The sequence below is a fragment of the Rhinoderma darwinii genome, chromosome 2 (genome assembly GCF_050947455.1).
Source record: "Rhinoderma darwinii isolate aRhiDar2 chromosome 2, aRhiDar2.hap1, whole genome shotgun sequence".
Taxonomy (NCBI): domain Eukaryota; kingdom Metazoa; phylum Chordata; class Amphibia; order Anura; family Rhinodermatidae; genus Rhinoderma; species Rhinoderma darwinii.
Window position 1 is genome coordinate 7,978,694 of NC_134688.1, and position 18,712 is coordinate 7,997,405.

At 46.3% G+C, this 18,712-nt stretch overlaps 1 protein-coding gene across 1 annotated transcript in view; it reads left to right on the plus strand.

Annotated features, from left to right (window-relative positions):
• The first annotated feature begins 1 nt into the window (after nt 1).
• Nucleotides 2-18,712, plus strand: part of LOC142741980 (uncharacterized) — a 30,517-nt gene continuing 11,806 nt past the window's right edge. Inside the window, exons 1-7 of the mRNA XM_075851312.1 lie at nt 2-244; nt 812-950; nt 1,290-1,478; nt 11,156-11,255; nt 12,992-13,081; nt 13,166-13,245; nt 13,418-13,499. Of these exons, the coding sequence (XP_075707427.1) occupies nt 825-950; nt 1,290-1,478; nt 11,156-11,255; nt 12,992-13,081; nt 13,166-13,245; nt 13,418-13,499 (667 nt within the window). The 5' untranslated portion in view covers nt 2-244; nt 812-824. The remainder of the gene's footprint in view (nt 245-811; nt 951-1,289; nt 1,479-11,155; nt 11,256-12,991; nt 13,082-13,165; nt 13,246-13,417; nt 13,500-18,712) is intronic.

Here is an 18,712-nt window from a genome sequence, read left to right on the forward strand (position 1 = left end):
GGCAGCCATATTATTGAAGATCGATACTCACTGCAATCCTCCAAGCACCTGCCGACGGCTTATTTCAAAGAGATTCTGGGAGATGTAGTCCTATCTCATTCGAATGTCCTTGGTTTGTATACAGGACTGACTACAACTCCCGTGAGCACTTGCGCGCAGAGCGCAAATACAGTGTAAACAGGAGATCTAATGTGATCTAGTCTATCCATCTGCTGCAGATACACCCTGCTGCTCCGGGATCACGGTATGAATGACTCTGAGCAGGATTCTTATGTCTTTATGTTATTTTATGCTATGAAGTTTGGGGACGCTGCACCAGCCATGGCTGAATATACACCAGGACCTGTAGATGATGTTAATTATTTTATATTATCACAACAGAGGACAGAATTATCCAGGATTTGATTGCATTAGTGAGAATGACCCATGAGGGGGCGGGGACACAGCCTTAGACATATTCAGCTGTCCAGAGGGTGATTGACATGCAGCTCAGCCAATGGCATTGAGGGAATCCTAACATTCCACGCTGTCATTGGCTGAGCATGGTACAATGGGCGTGGCTACCCCAGGTCATTCTCACACTCTGGAGGCGGGGCTATCCAAAGCGCTAAAACAACTAAAAACGGAAATAAAATAATCCGGCACCAGGAAATACAAATTCCGCCACTTACGCTCTTTGGCGAATGTAAAACTGCTTGCTTTTATGGGTACCCTCAAACTGAGGGAATTATGTTGTGTATGACGTTTGATTATGTGGTCTCGGTGGGTGACCTTTAATGTATTATTTCTGTTTACGATATTTATCCCACAGCCGCCATCGACCAATGAACATGGAGATCCCCTTCATGGATCACGTGCGTCACTCAATCATGATCGACAGGAACAAGGATCTGATTATAGACAAGCTCCTAAATCTGACGCTGGAGATTATCTGTCTGCTGAGCGGAGAGGTGAGAGACATTATATAGGTCCGGGTGGACATGTTTGGGATAATGGACCCATTATTTTTACATTGATCCCCTCCCCCAACTCCGTAGAAACAGGACTTCCTGTTTCTTAATAATTCCAATCATGTGATCTCTATCGGTCGTGCTGATTGGCTGAAATGGGTGACACAGGGGGGGGACATAGGAAGGAAGTTTCCCTGACCGGCACTTCTGGATGCCCTCTGGGGGTCAGTTTAGTATTTTTAGGGCATTCTTATTAACCCTTATAAATCCAATCCGTTGAAGGATCCTGTTATCATTATCATTGTAATATTTCAACATTGATGGTGTCTCTATTTTTAGGATTATATCGTGGTGAGAAAATCAGGTGACCCCTGTGCCGCGGAGAAGAGTGGACGCCGCGTGTCAGACAAGTCTAGCGTGGACCAGAGTCTAATATCCGGGGGGTCACCTCCCCCTCCTGTGACAGAGGAGAATCCTTCCCCGAGGTTCCCAACACCTTCCAGAAGACTTCACCGAGACACTGAAAAGGTGATTTTTTTTTTTTTTTTTGCGGACCGGTCACCTCTCTAAAATGTCTGTTTTGGGTTCCCCATGAAGTGACAATTCTGGAACATATTTTATTAGAACTCTGCATTGTGCTGTTCCTCTGTTATTCCTCCTAGAAATGTGAGAATAAATTGACAACTGGGTGTTACCATTCCCCTTATCAAAGGGGCGTGTCCCTACAAGTCTCACTCTGTCAGCACTGATTGGACCTTGTCAGTCTGTATAGGGACACACCCCCAACTAGTAACCCCTAGTTGTCATTTCATTCATAAATTTCTAGGAGGAATAACAGAGGAACGGCACAATGAAGAGTTCTAAGCAAAGATGCTCCAGAATTGTTGTTTCCTGGGGAATACAAGTATTTACTAAAGCCGATATGTCCAGGGAGGTGACTGTTCCTCTTTAAATGAGCCTGTGGCCAGGATGTGTTCCCTCACACTGCATATGCTCCATTAAAGTTATGCAACTTTCTAATTTACTTTGTGTTTCAATTCCTCACCATTTCCAAGATCTCTGCTTGCTGTTGGTAAATGGAAACATTTAAAATTGACATCCAGAACCTGAAAATACTGTCTTGACCTAATATTTCTCACAGCTGAGAGTTTGTTACAATTGTATCCAGTATAGGCAAACAGCCTGGACTCAAGACTGATACATTGTAAAGACAGGAGAGAGACTAATACAGACCCCAGACCAGACCCTCTAAACTAATACAAACCCCAGACCATACCCTCTAAACCAAAACAGACCCCAGACCAGACCCTCTAAACTAATGCAGACCCCAGACCATACCCTCTAAACCAAAACAGACCCCAGACCAGACCCTCTAAACTAATACAAACCCCAGACCATACCCTCTAAACCAAAACAGACCCCAGACCAGACCCTCTAAACCAGGGGTCGGGAACCTATGGCTCGCGAGCCAGATATGGCTCTTTTGATGGCCGTATCTGGCTCGCAGACAGGGCTCCTACCTGTCTATGGGAGGGATGCACGTTGCAGCCGCACAGCTCAGTATAGTACACATGACTATGAGAGCGGGGCTGCGGCTGTGTAATTCAGCCACAGCCCCGCTCCTGAGTCCTGACATATGCGCGCGGGGTCAGCATCATGTGATGCGGCCGGCGCTGCACTAATGATCTGCGGCATTGAAGACAGAACATGGCGGGCGCGCTACAAAGCACCCCCATGTTGTCTTCAGTGCCTGAACTGCCGCTCATTAGTGCAGCGCCGGCCGCATCTCCTCATGCTGACCGCGCGCGCACTTCCTGTCAGGAGCGGGGCAATGGCTGTATTACACAGCCGCAGCCCCGCTCTATAACGCCGGAGATCAGAGAACCTCTCATCTCCGCCGTTATTCCCGTGAATGCTGCGATCACAGCTGACTGCAGCATTCAGGGGAAAGTGAGAAGGGGGGATGCCCCTGGATCGCATCACAGGGAATTCCTGTGACGCGATCGAGGGCCATACCATATATGGGCAGACAGCCCAGGGTCTATTGACGGACCCCAGGGCTGTCTGACCATATCTCTTGTTGTTAGGATATACCCAAGTATGTCCTAACAACTGCCTGTGTGCGATCTGTCCACAGGCTAATGTACTGGCACATATCTGATATATGTCAGTACATTAAAGTTTAAAAATAAAGTAAAAACAAAGTATTGTTACATTTTTAAAAAATATACACCTTCACCTTTTTTACAATAAACATTAAAATAACTCTCAATACATAAAATATACACATTCAGTAATGGCGCGGACAACAATGTTTTTGCATCATTTATGATGTGTACGCTGTAAAAAAATGAAATAAACACGGCTTTCATTCACTTATTAATGTGAGGCGCGAGGTGCGATGAATTTACCCTCCATGTTCCTCACATTAATAGTAATTAACCCCATCATGTACCTCGCCTATCTGCGCATGCGCGAGTTCAAAGAGACAGAGTCCTGGGTCCTGCCGCCGATGGCCATAGTGAAGCGCTCCTGCACGAAATGGTGAGTATATCTTAAATTCTATATTTTAAGGGTAAAAGTTGGGGGTCGTCTTATACGCCCAGTCGTCTTATACGCCGACATATACGGTAGTTCTTTGATGGCCTGATAAGCATTGGCGGCAGTGGTGAGCGGCAGGGAGCATGGACTACATTTCCCATAACTCCCTGCATAGCCGCGCCGTCTGCAAGCACGCACCTGCGTCCCCTAGTGAAGCGGCATCTGCCTCCTCCCTTGTGTCTCCCTTGGACGTTCCAGAAACCCCTGGCTGTGCTGCTGCTTTGAAGGTGAACATTATAACATGGAAATTGTTACACAGCCTCATGGTCAGCAGCAGTGAGCTGCATCAATAAAGGGGCTGTGTAATACAGTGTGTCTCACCAACCCCCCCTTCCCACTTCACCCCTGAAAATAATCCCACATAATCCATAATATAGCCCCCCCCCCCCCCAAAAAAAATAAAAATATGGCCTTAAAAAACATCTGCCACCCATATTACACTCTTGGGGGCTTTAAATTAATCTCTTGTGGGCATAAGAAACTGATTTAAAGGACCACTATCAGGGCAAAAATCTGTTCTGAGCGCTTTATTACAGCTCTGGAGGTCTCCCAGATGGGTCTGAGCCTCTCTTTTTTGTTCATTTTCTGTAAGACCAACACTTTTAAAAGGGCCACTGACAGATACAATTGCTCCAGCGGTCACTTAGTACACAAAGGAGTGTTCCTCTCTGCTGCACTAAGCCACCGCTGGACCTAAACAATAATTCGCTGTAAAATAATAAAATAGATAATTGACATAACTGACAATGCGTTGTGTGACATGTCCAACATTCCAGCTTCTTTCTTCTGCGAATGCCTCAAAGCTGGCATTCTCTCAACATCAGGTGGGAAGAATGCCAGCTTCCAGTCATGCGCAGGAAAAAGAAGAAGCCAGACTGCTGGACTGATGTCATGCATCGCAAGCTCACAATGTAAGTTATTTATTTAATTTTTTACTGCTAATTACCATTGTTTCAGTCCAGTTGTGGCTTTATACAGCAGGGAGGAGCATTCCTTGCTGTACTAAGTGAACATTGGAGCGATTGATCTGTCAATGGCCCTTTAAACATATTGTACGGCTCTCGCGGAATTATATTTCAAAATATGTGGCGTTTACGGCTCTCTTAGCCAAAAAGGTTCCTGACCCCTGCTCTAAACTAATGCAGACCCCAGACCATACCCTCTAAACCAAAACAGACCCCAGACCAGACCCTCTAAACTAATACAGACCCCAGACCAGACCCTCTAAACTAATGCAGACCCCAGACCAGACCCTCTAAACTAATGCAGACCCCAGACCAGACCCCTAAACTAATACAGACCCCAGACCAGACCCCTAAACTAATACAGGCCCCAGACCAGAGCCCTAAACTAATAAAGACCCCAAACCAGACCCTAAACTAATACAGACCCCAGACCAGAGCCCTAAACTAATACAGACCCCAGACCAGACCCCTAAACTAATAAAGACCCCAAACCAGACCCTAAACTAATACAGACCCCAGACCAGACCTCTAAACTAATACAGACCCCAGACCAGACCCCTAAACTAATACAGGCCCCAGACCAGAGCCCTAAACTAATACAGACCCCAGACCAGACCCCTAAACTAATACAGACCCCAGACCAGACCCCTAAACTAATACAGACCCCAGACCAGACCCTCTAAACTAATACAGACCCCAGACCAGACCCCTAAACTAATACAGACCCCAGACCAGACCTCTAAACTAATACAGACCCCAGACCAGACCCCTAAACTAATACAGATCCCAGACCAGACCCCTAAACTAATACAGTCCCCAGACCAGACCCCTAAACTAATACAGACCCCAGACCAGACCTCTAAACTAATACAGACCCCAGACCAGACCCCTAAACTAATACAGACCCCAGACCAGACCCCTAAACTAATACAGACCCCAGACCAGACCTCTAAACTAATACAGACCCCAGACCAGACCCCTAAACTAATACAGATCCCAGACCAGACCCCTAAACTAATACAGACCCCAGACCGGACCCTCTAAACTAATACAGACCCCAGACCCCTAAACTAATGCAGACCCCAGACCAGACCCCTAAACTAATACAGACCCCAGACCAGACCCTCTAAACTAATACAGACCCCAGACCAGACCCTCTAAACTAATGCAGACCCCAGACCAGACCCCTAAACTAATACAGACCCCAGACCAGACCCATAAACTAATACAGACCCCAGACCAGACCCCTAAACCAATACAGACCCCAGACCAGACCCCTAAACCAATACAGACCCCAGACCAGACCCTCTAAACTAATACAGTCCCCAGACCAGACCCCTAAACCAATACAGAACCCAGACCAGACCCCTAAACCAATACAGACCCCAGACCAGACCCCTAAACCAATACAGAACCCAGACCAGACCCTCTAAACTAATACAGACCCCAGACCAGACCCATAAACTAATACAGACCCCAGACCAGACCCTCTAAACTAATGCAGACCCCAGACCATACCCTCTAAACCAGACCCCTAAAGAAATGCGGACCCCAGAACAGACCTATTTAAGTACAGACCCCTAAATAAATACAGACCCCAGGCCAAATCCCCTCAATAAAAACAGCCCAGGCCAAATCCCCTAAATAAATACAGACCCCAGACTCGACCCCCTAAATAAATACAGACCCCAGACCAGACCCCTAAATAAATAGACCCCAGGACAGATCCCCTAAACTAATACAGACCCCAGGCCAGATCACCTAAATAAATACCGACCCCAGGCCAGATCCCCTAAATAAAAACAGACCCCCTAAATAAATACAGACCCCAGACTCGACCCCCTAAATAAATACAGACCCCAGACCAGACCCCTAAATAAATAGACCCCAGGACAGATCCCCTAAACTAATACAGACCCCAGGCCAGATCACCTAAATAAATACCGACCCCAGGCCAGATCCCCTAAATAAAAACAGACCCCCTAAATAAATACAGACCCCAGACTCGACCCCCTAAATAAATACAGACCCCAGGCCAGATCCCCTAAATAAAAACAAACCCCAAAACAGACCCCCTAAATAAATACAGACCCCAGACCCCTAAACTAATGCAGACCCCAGACCAGACCCCTAAACTAATACAGACCCCAGACCAGACCCTCTAAACTAATACAGACCCCAGACCAGACCCTCTAAACTAATGCAGACCCCAGACCAGACCCCTAAACTAATACAGACCCCAGACCAGACCCATAAACTAATACAGACCCCAGACCAGACCCCTAAACCAATACAGACCCCAGACCAGACCCCTAAACCAATACAGACCCCAGACCAGACCCTCTAAACTAATACAGTCCCCAGACCAGACCCCTAAACCAATACAGAACCCAGACCAGACCCTCTAAACTAATACAGACCCCAGACCAGACCCATAAACTAATACAGACCCCAGACCAGACCCTCTAAACTAATGCAGACCCCAGACCATACCCTCTAAACCAGACCCCTAAAGAAATGCGGACCCCAGAACAGACCTATTTAAGTACAGACCCCTAAATAAATACAGACCCCAGGCCAAATCCCCTCAATAAAAACAGCCCAGGCCAAATCCCCTAAATAAATACAGACCCCAGACTCGACCCCCTAAATAAATACAGACCCCAGACCAGACCCCTAAATAAATAGACCCCAGGACAGATCCCCTAAACTAATACAGACCCCAGGCCAGATCACCTAAATAAATACCGACCCCAGGCCAGATCCCCTAAATAAAAACAGACCCCCTAAATAAATACAGACCCCAGACTCGACCCCCTAAATAAATACAGACCCCAGACCAGACCCCTAAATAAATAGACCCCAGGACAGATCCCCTAAACTAATACAGACCCCAGGCCAGATCACCTAAATAAATACCGACCCCAGGCCAGATCCCCTAAATAAAAACAGACCCCCTAAATAAATACAGACCCCAGACTCGACCCCCTAAATAAATACAGACCCCAGGCCAGATCCCCTAAATAAAAACAAACCCCAAAACAGACCCCCTAAATAAATACAGACCCCAGACTCGACCCCCTAAATAAATACAGACCCCAGACTCGACCCCCTAAATACAAACCCTAGACCAGACCCCGTAAACTAATACAGACCCCAGACCAGACCCTCTAAACTAATACAAACCCCAGACCATACCCTCTAAACCAAAACAGACCCCAGACCAGACCCTCTAAACTAATGCAGACCCCAGACCATACCCTCTAAACCAAAACAGACCCCAGACCAGACCCTCTAAACTAATACAGACCCCAGACCAGACCCTCTAAACTAATGCAGACCCCAGACCAGACCCTCTAAACCAAAACAGACCCCAGACCAGACCCTCTAAACTAATGCAGACCCCAGACCAGACCCTCTAAACTAATGCAGACCCCAGACCAGACCCCTAAACTAATACAGACCCCAGACCAGACCCCTAAACTAATACAGGCCCCAGACCAGAGCCCTAAACTAATACAGACCCCAGACCAGACCCCTAAACTAATAAAGACCCCAAACCAGACCCTAAACTAATACAGACCCCAGACCAGACCTCTAAACTAATACAGACCCCAGACCAGACCCCTAAACTAATACAGATCCCAGACCAGACCAGACCCCTAAACTAATACAGGCCCCAGACCAGAGCCCTAAACTAATACAGACCCCAGACCAGACCCCTAAACTAATACAGACCCCAGACCAGACCCCTAAACTAATACAGACCCCAGACCAGACCCCTAAACTAATACAGACCCCAGACCAGACCCCTAAACTAATACAGACCCCAGACCAGACCTCTAAACTAATACAGACCCCAGACCAGACCCCTAAACTAATACAGATCCCAGACCAGACCCCTAAACTAATACAGACCCCAGACCGGACCCTCTAAACTAATACAGACCCCAGACCCCTAAACTAATGCAGACCCCAGACCAGACCCCTAAACTAATACAGACCCCAGACCAGACCCTCTAAACTAATACAGACCCCAGACCAGACCCTCTAAACTAATGCAGACCCCAGACCAGACCCTCTAAACTAATACAGTCCCCAGACCAGACCCCTAAACCAATACAGACCCCAGACCAGACCCTCTAAACTAATACAGACCCCAGACCAGACCCATAAACTAATACAGACCCCAGACCAGACCCCTAAACTAATACAGTCCCCAGACCAGACCCCTAAACTAATACAGTCCCCAGACCAGACCCCTAAACCAATACAGACCCCAGACCAGACCCTCTAAACTAATACAGACCCCAGACCAGACCCATAAACTAATACAGACCCCAGACCAGACCCATAAACTAATACAGACCCCAGACCAGACCCCTAAACTAATACAGACCCCAGACCAGACCCTCTAAACTAATGCAGACCCCAGACCATACCCTCTAAACCAGACCCCTAAAGAAATGCGGACCCCAGAACAGACCTATTTAAGTACAGACCCCTAAATAAATACAGACCCCAGGCCAAATCCCCTCAATAAAAACAGCCCAGGCCAAATCCCCTAAATAAATACAGACCCCAGACTCGACCCCCTAAATAAATACAGACCCCAGACCAGACCCCTAAATAAATAGACCCCAGGACAGATCCCCTAAACTAATACAGACCCCAGGCCAGATCACCTAAATAAATACCGACCCCAGGCCAGATCCCCTAAATAAAAACAGACCCCCTAAATAAATACAGACCCCAGACTCGACCCCCTAAATAAATACAGACCCCAGGCCAGATCCCCTAAATAAAAACAAACCCCAAAACAGACCCCCTAAATAAATACAGACCCCAGACTCGACCCCCTAAATAAATACAGACCCCAGACTCGACCCCCTAAATACAAACCCTAGACCAGACCCCGTAAACTAATACAGACCCCAGACCAGACCCTCTAAACTAATACAAACCCCAGACCATACCCTCTAAACCAAAACAGACCCCAGACCAGACCCTCTAAACTAATGCAGACCCCAGACCATACCCTCTAAACCAAAACAGACCCCAGACCAGACCCTCTAAACTAATACAGACACCAGACCCTCTAAACTAATGCAGACCCCAGACCAGACCCTCTAAACCAAAACAGACCCCAGACCAGACCCTCTAAACTAATGCAGACCCCAGACCAGACCCTCTAAACTAATGCAGACCCCAGACCAGACCCCTAAACTAATACAGACCCCAGACCAGACCCCTAAACTAATACAGGCCCCAGACCAGAGCCCTAAACTAATACAGACCCCAGACCAGACCCCTAAACTAATAAAGACCCCAAACCAGACCCTAAACTAATACAGACCCCAGACCAGACCTCTAAACTAATACAGACCCCAGACCAGACCCCTAAACTAATACAGATCCCAGACCAGACCCCTAAACTAATACAGGCCCCAGACCAGAGCCCTAAACTAATACAGACCCCAGACCAGACCCCTAAACTAATACAGACCCCAGACCAGACCCCTAAACTAATACAGACCCCAGACCAGACCCCTAAACTAATACAGACCCCAGACCGGACCCTCTAAACTAATACAGACCCCAGACCCCTAAACTAATGCAGACCCCAGACCAGACCCCTAAACTAATACAGACCCCAGACCAGACCCTCTAAACTAATACAGACCCCAGACCAGACCCCTAAACTAATACAGACCCCAGACCAGACCCTCTAAACTAATGCAGACCCCAGACCAGACCCTCTAAACTAATACAGTCCCCAGACCAGACCCCTAAACCAATACAGACCCCAGACCAGACCCTCTAAACTAATACAGACCCCAGACCAGACCCATAAACTAATACAGACCCCAGACCAGACCCATAAACTAATACAGACCCCAGACCAGACCCATAAACTAATACAGACCCCAGACCAGACCCTCTAAACTAATGCAGACCCCAGACCATACCCTCTAAACCAGACCCCTAAAGAAATGCGGACCCCAGAACAGACCTATTTAAGTACAGACCCCTAAATAAATACAGACCCCAGGCCAAATCCCCTCAATAAAAACAGCCCAGGCCAAATCCCCTAAATAAATACAGACCCCAGACTCGACCCCCTAAATAAATACAGACCCCAGACCAGACCCCTAAATAAATAGACCCCAGGACAGATCCCCTAAACTAATACAGACCCCAGGCCAGATCACCTAAATAAATACCGACCCCAGGCCAGATCCCCTAAATAAAAACAAACCCCAAAACAGACCCCCTAAATAAATACAGACCCCAGACTCGACCCCCTAAATAAATACAGACCCCAGGCCAGATCCCCTAAATAAAAACAAACCCCAAAACAGACCCCCTAAATAAATACAGACCCCAGACTCGACCCCCTAAATAAATACAGACCCCAGACTCGACCCCCTAAATACAAACCCTAGACCAGACCCCGTAAACTAATACAGACCCCAGACCACCATAATACTGACCCTAGACCAAACTCCCCCTAAATGAATACAGACCCCAGACGATACATTTGCTGGCGGTTAGTGGGGGGTATTCTGTATTTTGGGGGGAGTTGTGCTTCAGTGTATGGAGTGTATAGATACTGACACGTCACCTGTTCTCCTGTAGCTTCCTGTAAAGTCGGAGGATGCCGAGGTCACCGCGTGGGACTATTCAGCGGAGCACGGGGACGCCGTGGCGGTCGCTCCGGAGCCGCGCTGCTCAGCCGGTATCATTTCTTTTCTTTATATCTATTTACGTCCTAGTTGCCTCTGTGGTCTATAAAAATGGGGGCAAATATGTGCGCTGTTATGTATGTGGTTCAAGACCCCCACACTTCATTGGGACATGTCAGGTTATAGCATCATTGGGGGTTCCTGGATAGGGACCCCCATCATTCGCTACAACGAAAGGGCCGCAGCGCTTCGCTAGAGTTTCTCCATTTTGGCGCCAGTTTTGCGGTCAGTCTCTCCATTGACTTCCATAGAGATCTCGCACAAACACATTACATTTTTTGGGGTCGTTGGGAACAGCTGATTTCGGGAGCACCATTAATACCAATGGCAGGAGTGAGATCACTAGCCGTTCCGATTACCGTGGCACCTCCTCGCGCTGTGTGCCAGATACCGAGTAGAGATGAGCAAATTCGCCCTATTCGCGTTTTGCCAATGTGTGAATCGGTTTGTGATTCCCCGGCTGGTAGGATCTATTGGCCGAATCACTTTGCCAGGTTTTATATTTGTTTTTTGGTGAATATTCACCTCCAGAATCATTTTCTTTATTGCTCCAATGCATCTAAAATGAAAAATAAATCCACGTCGCAAATAGTCTCAATTGAAAATGTCCTATCGTTTTGTGTCTACAGCTCCTATGCAAATTTATGTGTTCCCATGGTAACAGACTGCAAACAAACCCTGTGTAGTCTGATCCTGCAGTCACACTCCCTTCTATCTGTCCCCTCCTTCTTACTGATATACCAAATGTACATTAGAAAGTAGTAGGGGGCAGATAGAAGGGAGTGTGACTGGAGGATCAGACTACACAGGGTTTGGTTGTAGTCTGTTACCATGGAGACACAACGATCCAAACAAATGTGGTTGCGAAGGTAAACAGCCTTGAAGAGGATATAGTTCATTATAGTCTATGGACTGGCAAATCTACAAATTATCACAACTGGTGAACAGGTTTGGTCACTCTGAGCGAGTGGACCTTAAAGGGATTGTCTAGAAAATCCATTTTCATACACCCTACTTTGGGGTTCTGAGTTAATAGAGGGGGATCCTTATCTCTTGGCCACAGTAGAGAGCGGCTATAAAGAGTGTCTCTCGTCTAGAGGACCTGTCCTGTCCCGTATTACAGAGACAACCCATTGATATGAATGGACACCGTGCAATGCTTCATATCCCCTGTGGTGGCGCTGCAGGGGAATTAAACACTTCCTGACAAGTTACACCACAGATTACAGCTGATCGCTGGGGGTCCTAGCAGGGGGACACTTTGTGATCTGCTTATTGTCAATGGACACTTCTAACAAGTAAGTATTGTCCAAAGTGGAGAACCCCTTTAAGTTACGGACCCTTAACCTTCTAACATGTCTCTCAGTACACAGATAGCACATGACTTACACTCTTTCTTGTTCCAGCACCCTTTCCCCCCCTGGCCTTGCTTATTTTTATCCTGGATCTACGTGATTTTGTTGTGTGGGACCTAAAATGACCCCCCACAGCAGAGGGAACTTCCTGTGATCACTATGTAAGACTATGTGGAGCTAATGGTGGTCACCCAGACAGGAAGTGAAGTGGTTGCCAGGCAACACACCCGGAGGAGTACAGTAAACTGAGATAGAATTATAGATTGTACTACGTTGGCTAACACTAGTTATACTCTGTGTATGTAGCTACTCTAGTGGATTGAGGTGGGGTTCCCCTTTAACACCGTAACAATTTCAATGTGTTGATTTTCAAGGAGATTCTGCCGCAGTTCACCAGAGAATTTTTGAGCCGAGTTTCGGTGGTCGCCACGACTCTACAGACCGTATAGCAAATGACATTTCAGGTCAGTGATCTGCGTTGCGGTGACGACGACGACGGCTTCTATTGAGTATTACCAAGGATTCTCACCATTGTTTGATCTCCACAGCTGCACGGAGCACAGAAAGTCCCCCCACAAAATGTCAGACGCCCCTGTGTCCTCAGGACTGTATCACGCTGGATTGCCAGGTACATGGAAATGATCGGACATTGACTGTGCTGACCAACGGCTTGGGGAACACGGCTCTATTAACCTGGACTATTTGATAATCCGGCACTGGTCAGATATAATTTTCGCCAAATGAAAGGAATGCTGGGTATAGTATATTCATATACTGTTATACTTGTTTGTATGTGACAGACTGAACCGCCGGGAGATGAGATGTTACATCAGCAGTGCAAGGAGGAGCAAGACACGGCCATTCCTGATGACGTTGTGACAGGTAAGGTTGGATAATAACCATCCTCATCACCAAAAATAGACAGGACCTCTGTAGGATTTCTCTATCATAATAGCCGTCACATAAATACATATTCCTAACGTTCCTACATTATTATGTAATTCCAAAATCTTAGACTGCCATTTCTATATAGGAGGAGAAGCTAGCTACTTCCCACTTCAATGATAGTATTCGATTTCACAGCATTCCTTGTTTTACAACTTACGTCTAGGCTGCAATTTATATGTAGCATGAGAAGTTAGCTACTTCCTCCTTGGGTGATAGAACTAGACCAGCATTCCCTGTTTCCATTCAACTGTCTGTCTGAAATTTATGTGTAGAAGAAGAAGCTAGCTACTTTCCCACTCAATGATAAAACTAGACTTCCCAGCATTCTTTGTTTTTAATGTATGTCCCACGCTGCCTGCCATTTATATGTAAGAGGAGAAGCTAGCTACTATCCTGCTCAATGATAGAACTAGATTTCGCAGCATTCCTTGTTTTTCAACTTATGCCCAGGCTGCCATTTATATGTAGAAGAAGAAGTTAGCTACTTCCATCCTTAAAGTGGTTTTCCAAGTTATTTAAAATATTGACCAAGGTAGGAGGGATGCAATAAAAACCTAACACATTGCTCAATCACGGATCCCCGTCATTCCAGTGCCTCCGCTTCCGTTCCTCCCCGCCGCTGTGCATTGACATAGCTGCAGCGATGACGTGCCCATATACCCACATTGGCCAATTTTTTAAATAACTCAGAAAATCCCTTTAACCCCTTCCCGCTCCTGGACGTACTATTAGGTCATGGCAGCTGTATCGTTCGCGCTCCATGCCGTAATAGTACGTCTCGGGAGTAACGGCCGTTTCGGCCGTCCTCCCGACACATACAGGAGCTGTGACGCTGCTGTCTTGTTCAGCAGCTGTCACAGCTCCTACAGCGGGGACCGATCGCTGTGTCCCCGCTGATTAACCCCTTAAAAGCCGCGTTCTATAGAGATCGCGGCTTTTTAGGGGTTAAGCTGCCATCGCCGGCCTGCTACGCGATAGCGGCCGGCGATGGTGACTATGGCAACCGGACACCAAACAATGGCGTCCGGCTATGCGATAGACGGAAGCCTAGTGGGTCCTGACAACGTCAGGACCCACTATGCTTGCTGTCAGTGAGTAGCTGACAGTTCCAATACACTGCACTACGCATGTAGTGCAGTGTATTAGAATAGCGATCAGGACCTCCTGCCCTCAAGTCCCCTAGTGGGACAAAGTAATAAAGTGAAAAAAAAGTTAAGAAGTTGTGTAAAAATAAGAAAATAAAAGTATTAAAAGTAAAAGTCCCCCTTTTTCCCTTATCAGTCCTTTATTATTAATAAAAATATATAAACAAACAAATAAACTCTACATAATTGGTATCGCCGCGTCCGTAACGGCCTGAACTACAAAATTATTTTGTTATTTATCCCGCGCGGTGAACGCCGTAAAATAAAATAATAATAAACCGTACCAGAATCACAATTGTTTGGTCACTTCACCTCCCAAAAAATGGAATAAAAAGAGATCAAAAAGTCGCAAGAACCTAAAAATGGTCCTGATGGAAACTACAGTTCGTTGCGCAAAAAATAAGTCCTCGCACGGCTTTATTGATGGAAAAATAAAAAAGTTCTGGCTCTTAGAATAAGGAACACAAAAAGGGAATGATTGTTTACAAAATGTATTTTATTGTGCAAACGCCATAAGACATAAAAAACGATAAACATCTGGTATCGCCGTAATCGTATCGCCCCGCAGAATAAAGTGAATGTGTCATTTATAGCGCACGGTGAACGCTGTAAAAAAATAGAATAAAAAAACAATAGTAGAATTGCTGTTTTTTAGTCACCGCGCCACCTAAAAATAGAATAAAAACTGATCAAAAAGTCGCATGCACCCCAAGAAAACTACAATGGATTCCTCAAGGGGTCTAGTTTCCAAATTGGGGTCACTTTTGGGGCGTTCCCAATGTTTTGGCACCACAAGACCTCTTCAAACCGGACATGTTGCCTAATAAAAAAGAGGCCTCAAAATCCACTAGGTGCTCCTTTGCTTCGGAGGCCGGCGCTTCAGTCCATTACCGGCCCGAGGGCCACATGTGGGATATTTCTCAAAACTGGAGAATCTGGGCAATACGTATTGAGTTGCGTTTCTCTGGTAAATCCTTTTGTGTTATAAAAAAAATGGTATAAAGAGGATTTTCTGACAAAAAAAAAATGTAAATTTCACCTCTACTTTGCTCTAAATTTCTGTGAAACACCTAAAGGGTTCATAAACTTTCTAAATGCTGTTGTGAATACTTTGAGGGGTCTAGTTTCTAAAATGGGGTGTTTGATAGGGGTTTCTAATATATGGGCCCCTCAAAGCAACTTCAGAACTGAACTGGAACCTAAAAAAATAAATAAATGAGGCAATACTTCGCTTCTTACATTATACTGATAATGAGCCGTGCCCACCCCGAGATGACCCCAGTTTTGACCGTTTGTATAAACGGAGACCCCTATTAGACCGTTCCAGTGCCCGGTTTTCCCAGCATGCACCCCCGAGAAGTGTATTTCTATTGATGAGTCCCTGGTACATTTTAAAGGGAGGGTTCAATTCCGCGAGTACCTGCTGGGTAAGAGGGCAAGGTATGGCGTGAAGATGTATGAGCTGTGCGAGAGTGCATCAGGGTATACCTACAGGTTTAGGATATATGAAGGAAAGGCCACCCCCAAACCAGACTGCATCCTGGACTACAATAGGTACATGGGAGGGGTGGACTTGTCAGATCCAGTCCTGAAGCCCTACAGCGCCATGCGGTGAGGTATAAGAAGCTGGCCGGGCACATCATACAGATGGCATTGTACAATGTGTACGTGCTACGTCGATGTGCAGGCCAGAGGGGAACTTTCCTGGAATTTCAAGAGGTGGTTATCAAGAACCTAATCTTTAGGGACCAAGAAGGGGGGGGCACCCAGTACTTCTGGAAGCGGGGCCACACGCATCGTACCAGGGCAACACTTTCCAGGAGAAGTTCCCCAAACTGGCAAGAAGGGAAAAAGTCAAAAGAGGTGCAAAGTCTGCTATAAGAGGGGGATAAGGGAGGACACAATATATCAATGTGACACGTGTCCCGAATAACCAGAGCTCTGTATGAAAGAGTGTTTTAAAATTGATCATACATCCCTTGGTTTATAATTTACCCCAATTTTACTTACCCTGATGCACTCCGCACAGCTTATCCCCCCTCGTCTTTCCCCTCTGGGCCCTGCTGTGTGTCCAGGCAGCTGATAACAGCCACATGTAGGGTATTGCCATACCCGGGAGAACCCACATTACAGGTTATGGGGTGTAGGTCTCCGGTCAAAATGCTCACTACACTTCTAGATGAATGCCTCAAGGGTGTAGTTTTTAAAACGGGGTCACTTCTTGCGGGTTTCAACTGTACTGGTACCTCAGGGGCTTCTGCATACCTGACTTCGCACTAGAAAATCCCCAGTAGGCCAAATGGTGGTCCTTTCCTTTTGAGCCCTCCCATGGGCCCAAACGGCAGTTTATCACAACAAATGGGGTATTGCGGCCCTCAGGACAAATTGCGCAACAGAATGGGGTATTTTGTTTCTTGTGAAAATAAGAAATTTTCAGCCAAAACTACATATTATTTGAAAAAAATAATTTTCTTTTCATTCCCAGCCCAATTCAAATAAGTTCTGTGAAAAAACTATGAGGTCAAAATAGTCACAACACCCATAAATGAATTCTTTGCGGGGTGTAGTTTCCAAAATGGGGTCATTTGTGGTGGGTTTCTATTACTTTGATACCTCTGGGGCTCTGCAAATGCGACATGGCACCCGAAAACCAATCCAGCAAAATCTGTACTCCAAAGAACACACAGCGCTCCTTCCCTTCTGAGCCCTCCCATGGGCCCAAACAGCAGTTTATCACCACAAATGGGGTATTGCCGCACTCAGGACAAATTGGGCAACAAAATGGAGTATTTTATTTCTTGTGAAAATAAGAATTTTTGAGCTAAAATGACATATTATAGGAAAAAATATATTTTTTTTTAATTCCCAGCCCAATTCAAATAAGTTCTGTGAAGAAACTATGGGGTCTAAAAGGTCACATTACCCATAAATGAATTCCTTGAGGGGTGTAGTTTCCAAAATGGGGTCACTTCTGATGGGTTTCCGTTGCTTTGATACCTCTGGGGCTCTGCAAATGCGACATGGCACCCGAAAACCAAACCAGCAAAATCTGTACTCCAAAGAACACACAGCGCTCCTTCCCTTCTGAGCCCTCCCATGGGCCCAAACGGCAGTTTATTGCCACAAATGGGGTATTGCTGCACTCAGGAGAAATTGGGCAACAAAATTGAGTATTTTGTTCCCTGTGAAAATAAGAAATTTTGATAAAAAATTACATCTTATTGGAAAAAATTTCATTTTTTTAATGTCACAGCCCAATTGAAATAGGTGCTGTGAAAAAACTGTGAGGTCAAAATGCTAACAACAACCATAAATGAATTCCTTGAGGGGTGTAGTTTCCAAAATGGGGTCACTTTTCGTGGGTTTCCATTGCTTTGATACCTCTGAGGCTCTGCAAATGCGACATGGCACCCGAAAACCAATCCAACAAAATCTGGACTCCAACAAACATATAGCGCTCCTTCCCTTCTGAGCCCTCCCATGGGCCCAAACGGCAGTTTATCACCACAAATGGGGTATTGCCGCACTAAGGACAAATTGGGCAACAAAATGGGGTATTTTTTTCCCTGTGAAAATAAGAAATTTTGATCACAAATGACATTTTATTGGAAAAAATGACATTTTTTTCATTTCACAGCCCAATTCAAATACGTGCTGTGAAAAAACTGTGCGGTCAAAATGGTAACAACAACCCTAAGGCTATGTTCACACGGGGTCTTTTGCCGAGTTTTTTGACGCGGAAACCGCGTCGCAAAACTCGGCAGAAACGGCCCGAGAACGCCTCCCATTGATTTCAATGGGAGGCGTCGGCGTCTTTTTCCCGCGAGCAGTAAAACTGCCTCGCGGGGAAAAGAAGCTACATGCCCTATCTTCGGGCGCTTCCGCCTCCGACCTCCCATTGACTTCAATGGGAGGCAGGAGAAAGCGTGTTTTATGCCCGCGGCGCTCAATGGCCGCGGGCGAAAAACGGCGCGATAATTGCTATTCACACGGAGTATTTTG